The sequence below is a fragment of the Montipora foliosa genome, chromosome 5, assembly GCF_036669935.1.
Source record: "Montipora foliosa isolate CH-2021 chromosome 5, ASM3666993v2, whole genome shotgun sequence".
NCBI lineage: Eukaryota > Metazoa > Cnidaria > Anthozoa > Scleractinia > Acroporidae > Montipora > Montipora foliosa.
Window position 1 is genome coordinate 21,814,464 of NC_090873.1, and position 7,500 is coordinate 21,821,963.

Below are 7,500 nucleotides of genomic sequence, written 5' to 3' on the forward strand. Positions count from 1 at the left end.
GAAACGGGCGCCTGTATTTTATTTATTTTATTTTATTTTTTTTCATGCTTGCTTGCAACTGCTGCCTAAGTGGCTGCTAACTTTCATTTTACGAAATTTACATATTGTGGTACCGGTAAAAAAGGATGCCCGTATTTACAAAGAAATGCAAGCTTTATTTCTTGAATATACTCACATAAACTCTTTCGAGTATTCCGGCACTCCACAAAAAAATTCAAAAGGTTCGCCGAGGGAAGTTGAATAAAAAAGGTATAAATTGGTAATTTCGTAAGACGGCGCTACGGTCAAGTTGAATGTTGTAAAATATTCATAGAACACTTGTTCAATCGACAAATGATAAAATACTGCGCATGTGTGGGTCAAAGCTTTCGTTTGTAAGTAAAGTTTGAGAAAAGCCGTGTTACAGAAATATCCCCTAAGAACAGAAACTTTGCGCTGAAAAACTAAAGCCAATGAATAATAATTCGAATTTACCAGTGAAGCACGAAATTGCTTTGATCAACGGAGTAGCAACGAGGATTTCCAGTGCGAGATCAGCAGAGGAAAATACTTGTATTGTTGTTATTCCGGGAAATCCGGGTGGAATTGGGTTCTACGACATTTTCATCTCGACTATTTTTCAAGCGGGAAAGGGAAAATTTTCAGTTTACGGAATATCTCATGCAGGTAAGATTAAATTAGAGCTTGTACTTACTCCATAGCAAGGAAATGAATGACGTGATTCTTCTTTTTTAAATGACAGCAAGAAAATTATATTCTAGCGCGCACAAAACCTGATAAGCCAGAATTGAAATTCTGTTTTCGCACTCATATATGTTCTGGCTTTGACGTTCTGAAGAAAAAAAATATTTAACTGTCTGTATCTCTTACTAAATTTCGTAAAATAATGAATCATATATGTGGTACAATGTTTTTGTTAACTGAGAAAGACTGTTTTTCATTTTATAACAACCTATTCCACCTTGAATTTAGAATTCAAAATTTGAATACGACCATCTGCTACCGGAAAAGTTTGTGATTAAGCAAAACAATATTAATTTTTAAAAAAAGACCCACACACCAATCATTTCTAATGGAACATCCTTCCGTCAAGAGTAGTTTAATGACCAAAAATACTATAACGAGAGCAATGGCAGACGGCGAACATGGCATGTGGAATTTCAGCTAAACTACAAGCTTGCTTTTTTTTTTTTCTAGCTTGTGTATGACGAAATCGGTGATTCTTCATTAGTTCTTAATTCTACACTTGATAAAAAAGCATAGTATAACTTGTTTTCAAACGAAAGTCTAAAGGTTTTATTTCAATAAAATAATATGATTTTTCATCTGAAAATAAACGCCCGGATAGCTTAAAAATATTTCGCCCCCAAGGTATCAATTACGCTTTAGTTAAGCATCTTCGAATTCCATATCCAAATCCAAGTGGAGGATCGTGGGCAGAATGTCGAGGAGCCAAAATTTTCTTCAAAAACTATATTAGAAAAAAAAGCCCACCGGATTTTTTTTTCAGCATTCTGTGTGTTAGTTTTCCTGCTTTTTTGAGTTGACTGAGATTCCCGGATGCGCTCAGTGTCATGTTCCGGGATGTTATCTCGTTGGTTCACCTCAAGGTTCCACCTCTAGATTGTTTGTTGTTGTACGTTTGCCCTCTTAAGTTGGCTAAACACAGTTTTTCCGTACTCAACGGCGAAGGGGAGTTCTGAAAAACAAAACATGTAAGGCGCAATTGTTTTTTCTCCTTCTCGCGACGGTCCAACTTCGTTCCAAGGGTCTCTCTTCTCTGCTTCCATTCTCGTTGAGAACCCTGGTTAACGCTGGTCACGTGACATTCGTCGACAAACATTTTCCCACTAGGGTAACGTTTTCGTCATATTTTGATCCCGCAAATGGGCGAAAGAGTATTCGTTTGACAAGGCATTTTTTAAGCAAATAATCTTTATCTTATAATGTAAGTATCAAAAAGGTCAAAGCAGCTGATGTTATATTCCCACTGGAGATGAATTTCCACAAAAACGGTCAACCTAAAAACAAACGCTTTTGTGATCGACAAGACAACTTCAGTGTCGAGCAACGATTGATATTCACAAAAAAAAATTGATTTACTTTGTAGCTAAAGTTGCTTTAGTCTAATATAAAAGAATGCACCAAACACTACGTTTGCTTGATAAAAATGTCTCGATCTCTTTTATTTTATCGCACCTAAGAATATACACGCTATTAAAGCGCTGTAAAGTGGTAAAAAATATATATATCTTAACGACATCGACCATTAACGTGAAGTGGTTGAAGTATGAATAACGTAAGACAACACTGTCAACTCGCTGTACAAGATTGCGACTTTAGCAATCATGTTGTTTAACATTCGAAAGAAAAACGAACACACACACCGGCTGATCGCTGAACATGTTTGTTTCCCATGGATAAACGTTTCGCTTACATGACAAAATCTTCTTTCCTTTAAAATTGTCGCAAACTATTAGCATTCTTCGTTGATCCGGACCTTCACAGGGGCGAAAACTTGAATGACGCGAGTATATTTTCTGTGGCGTCCGATCGATTTGACCACAACTTTTTGCCTTTGCGTCGAATTCCATCTGTGTAGTCATAAAATACTACCGTCAAACGTTTTGTCGATGGTCATCTGACCACAAAATCAATTGCGTGCCGATTCCCTTCTTTTCCATGTCGACAAAGCCTACATTGCCACCCACCCCGTAACACACATTTTGGTGAACCTCTCATATTCTGGGAGACACGTGACCACCGTGAACCAGGTCTTTCTCAAAGACAATGGAGGCAGAAAAGGGAGCCCTGGGGACGAGGTTGGCAACGTTCTTGGAAATGCGGTGTAAATTCGCTCCCATTACTTTAACGGCATGGTGCTTTAGAAATGCGCATGCGCATTCGCTCAAAATTTTAAGACTAACAGCTGCTGGCTGTTTTACCAAATTTTTCGTAATCCCATCATTAGATTTTGCACAGGTTAATGCTTTTGTCGGGAGTGCTTATGTTTGCGTCGCATTGAAAACCATGCAATGGTGTACACGATAAATTGACTGTCCTTCATACTCAGAAAATCGAAACTGCCGCGCATCCAAAACTGTAACTTTTAATAACAAAACTTGTCTATTGGGCTACTTCTTGCCGAAGTATTTGCACATTTTATTTGTATAAATTTTGCTTAAAGTGCCTTTAACCCCAAAATATTTTTTTCGCTAAAGTGAATCTTTGCACCTGTTCGAAACGCATTGCGGCAATTTTTTCCCTTTTCTAACAAATCCTGCCATTTTATAGGCTTCGAAAGTTGCCAAAAATCGAAGCATCTTTTGTTCAAGACCGAGTCAGAAGGGGAGTGGGTCTATTCCTGACTTGACGTCACAATCTACTTTGCATGCATGTTTACAAAGAGTTAATGCAATGTAAGTCAGTTTGTGACGTCAACTCAGGAATAAACCCACTCCCCTTCTGACTCGGTCGTGAACAAAAGATGCTTGGATTTTTTCAACTTTCCAAGCCTATAAAATGGCAGGATTTGTTAGAAAAAATGAAAAAATGGCCGCAATGCGTTTTGAACAGGTGCAAAGATTCATTTTAGCGAAAAAAATATTTTGGGGTTAGGGGCACTTTAAGGCCTTTAAAAAGAAAAATCAGTTTTCTGTTCTAGTCAAAAATTTACTTTCCAAATCGGGTGTGTATTCTGGTTCAATTCTATTTTGTTACTTTCCAAGTGTTAATCTCCAATGGGAAACGGGTGAGTGTTAATGTCAAGCTCTAAACTGTTATTACCAATCAATTGCTCTTCTGATCCCAATAAACTTTATACAAACATGTAGCTATTTCGAGGTTAGTGTTTGCTTCGTGTCCAGTTAACGGGGCCTGCTCACTCCTCGTGCTAATATGAATGCACCAATTAGAGACGTTTTTCATTGTTCTTCAAGAAAACCAATGAGAAGACAGTTTGTTTCAGGGTTCCCCAGAGCTCTTCTCTCTCTCAGTCAATATAAGAGCTCTGGGGTCGAGATTGAGTCGGTGTCAGTCACGCGTGACCACTAACCACAAAACGAAAACAAACAGTTGGAATATTTTCGAACAACTCTGGAAAACACCCGACAATTAAGGAATCATTGCATTCGAAACTCAAAATAGTTCATTCTTTTAAACTTAGCATTTTTCTGTGAGACTAGTTTCTGTAACCGACATACGGAGGAAATACTCATGGGAATTTAGACAGTTTAAAATTGCCACGCTGTTGTAAATTTCAAAATATTGATGAAGCATGGTGACTGATAATGCGCGAAAATAAAAAAAATCAGGTTTGACAAATCGAAACTGGACTGACTCATCCATTTTTCTGGATGAGCGACCAATCAAAGAATGTCGAGGTGGCTGGCAGAGTGTTCTTTCCTCTTCGAATTCTAGACTTATCTAGGAAGATCGAAAGAGACTCTGCTCGTGAGATACTTAATGGTTTACATTTGAGGTCGACATTTTCGTAAGTACAGCTTAGAGCAAAATTGTACATTTATGTTGCGTCTTGTTTTTTCACGTCTCTTGCCACTTTAACTCGATGGATTTGTTTGCGTTAAGTAAATGTGCCATAAATAATGAATCGGTGAGTAGGAAGTCGTCTGCCTGGGTTGGGGGGGGGGGGGGATTATTACTTCCTCTTGCTGAAAGGATTCCTATATATTCCCAGGGATCTAACTGTGACGTATCCTCAAATCTGGTAGCTGAGCTGAAGTGTTCGAATTGTTTATTTACGTTGCTCGGGAGGAAACCCGGACAGTTTGAACTGATAGTTCGTTATACTATTTCAACACGAATGCAGGAAAATTAAAGGCAGTGATTCAGTCCTTTCTTAGCAGAAAGAATACACTATTTTCATTTGTGAACCTTAATTATCGTAAAATAATAAAACACCTGTGGTTGCTGTCTTCTGGTACATCAATACTTCAACAGGAACAAGTCCATCGAGTTGAAATGGTAAAAAAGTATACAAAAGCACTGGATGCAACATCTATGTAAAATTTTGCTCTAGGATATAGTCGGTATACTTACGAACATGGCGACCTCAAATGTAAACCACCATAGCAACATTTGTGTCAATACTCAGCGCCATATAACAGCGGATGGTCAAAGATGAAAGGCGATTGATGTTGAAAACACTTGCCACATAACGCATCCATTTTGCTGATGTTAACACGAGAAACCTCGTAGGAACAGTGAGCATGCGTTGTTTAACATTTTGCAAGTTAACCGCTGATGAAATTAACCGTTTTGCCCATATTGCGTATATTGGGTATTTTGCAAATTGACATCCGCGGCGTATATTGCGCTTATTGCGTTGTGCATATTGCGTTGCGTATTTTATAACATCCAAACTCAAGTTCTCAAGACCCCCTAAGGAGAGTGGAGAGAATGTGTGTAAATTGAGCTAAGGGCATACTGTTTTCTACTCAGGTCATGCACAGGTCGATGAACCAAGTGGTCCATGCCGATGGAAAACGAACAAACAATGGGACCAAGAGCAGCCATCATCTTTCACTCTTTCTGACCAAATAGAACATAAGCTTGCTTTCCTGGCCTATTACATCCCCACACACTCAAGGGTAATTCTTATAGGACACTCTATTGGGGCTTACATTGCCTTGGAAATGCTGAAGCGATATCACGACAAGGAAAAAGTGCTCAAATGTGTTTTGCTCTTTCCAACGATTGAGCGCGTAGATTCGGCACCCAGCGGCAAATTCTGGAAGTTTATTTGTCATTATCTTCACTGGCCGTTTCTCATGGGGACAGCGTTGGTCTCATTTTTGCCGTCCGTCGTTCAGCGTTGGTCGATAGGATGGTGGATGTATTTGAACAAAGTCGAGAACAGTGAGAGTATTAAAACAGCTGCACAATCATTGCTCAATTACTCAGCAGTAGACAATGTATTAGAGATAGGTCGCCAGCTTGCCACAATACAAGAACTAGATTTCGAGTGTATCCGTACGAACTTGCATAAATTGGTTTTCTTCTACGGCCTGGGCGATCCTTGGGTCCCTCAGTGCTACAACGAGGACATGAAAGAAAGGTTCCCGGATGGAGACATCAAACTGTCTCGTGATAAGGAGATTAAGCATGCGTTTGTGTTGGATACGTCTGAAAAAGTGGCAAAGATGGTATGGGAATGGATTGAAGAGCATATGGACGAGCTGCAGGAAGTCGACAGAGTAACTTCAGTCGAGCCTTCTTGACAAAAAAGCTGAGCGTGCAGTTGCAATCACTACGATTGAAGGAAAAATATTCTCGTTATTGGTCTCATTCGTTGTCGCTGAACACCTGAACTTAAGAGCAATATATGAATGTACCAAAGTCGATGTAAAATGGTAGATAACGAAGGAATAAAACCTCGGGGATCCTTTGATATGTTGAAGCATGATGTGAAAACAGATCACGTGAAAACAGCATCAAATGTTTGTCGTGTTCATATAATTTTACTACTCAACTCAGCCCTTAACAGTAATATTATTTAGTTCACCTTTGGAGAAGCTACATCAGCAAAACGTTGAGTAAATACTCTGAGTGCTGACTGAAGATGATGTAACCAACCTTTTCTCCTGAAAGAAGAACTCTGTAAGTGGAGGAAAGACCTTGGCATGCTTTAACCGAAATTGCACCAGAGAAAAACACATAAATAAACATAAAAATTATCAATGCTGTCCTTAATCCAACAAACCCTAGGATATCGTTGACGTTGTTAAGACTAAACAACATAACTACGACTTGAAAATGTTTGAAAATCTTGCCTTTAAAAAAAAGTAAATAACGCTGGCTAAATGGCATAAAGCTGCATAAGGCGTGCAAAATGCTGATGACTCCCTTGATTCATTTTTACAATCTCCTTCAAAACAGCTACCCGAACGTCACGTCTCAATTACTTTAGTTCCAAGGGGCCGGTTTCTCAAAGCCTGGTTAGCGCTATAGGTTTCCATGGTATTTAAAGATGATTACCGCTAACCATGCTTCGAGCAACCCGGGCCAGCAGTATAGCAGGCCAGTTGCCACATGCCCAGCTCTCGCAGGTCTCCTAGAAGGCAATGTTAGAGCATCGACCCGAACCAGAAATAGAAACTTCGGAGTCGACTCCTGTTAGGAGAGTTCGAAATCTCACTATTTATCATCACCTAATTTTAATACACTAGTTATCATCAAGATATAGCTCTCTTCAGTAGGGATGTATTGGTGACCTATAAGAAAATATTTACAGTATCGTGACCAGGCTCGATTTCCGCCACTCTCTCGGGTCCAGTTTTTCGTTCCTCCCAGAAAAAAGTATACTTGATAATGTAAATTGGCCACCGTGGTCAATGGTTTTATCAACTCTGTTGATAAAACCACATTTTTGTGTACTACTTCCCCACCGACGCAGCACCACAATTTCTTTAGAAACTACCCCCTTCATCCCAGAAAAAAGGGTTGGTAATCGAGCCTATACCATGACAAGGCCAGATCCAA

The 7,500-nt window shown here is 39.3% G+C and overlaps 1 protein-coding gene across 1 annotated transcript; it reads left to right on the top strand.

Annotated features, from left to right (window-relative positions):
• The first annotated feature begins 348 nt into the window (after positions 1–348).
• Positions 349–6,768, top strand: LOC138003043 (lipid droplet-associated hydrolase-like). The gene is made up of 2 exons (XM_068848991.1): positions 349–666; positions 5,461–6,768. The coding sequence occupies exons 1-2, from the start codon at positions 453–455 to the stop codon at positions 6,237–6,239; spliced, it is 993 nt and encodes a 330-aa protein (XP_068705092.1). The 5' UTR covers positions 349–452; the 3' UTR covers positions 6,240–6,768.
• The last annotated feature ends 732 nt before the right edge of the window (positions 6,769–7,500 follow it).

Coding starts and splice junctions, on each gene's coding strand:
- LOC138003043 (XM_068848991.1), top strand. CDS start 453: ATGAATAATAATTCGAATTTACCAGTGAAGCACGAAATTGCTTTGATC. Junction 667..5,460: donor TTACGGAATATCTCATGCAG/GTAAGATTAAAT, acceptor TTTTCTACTCAG/GTCATGCACAGGTCGATGAA.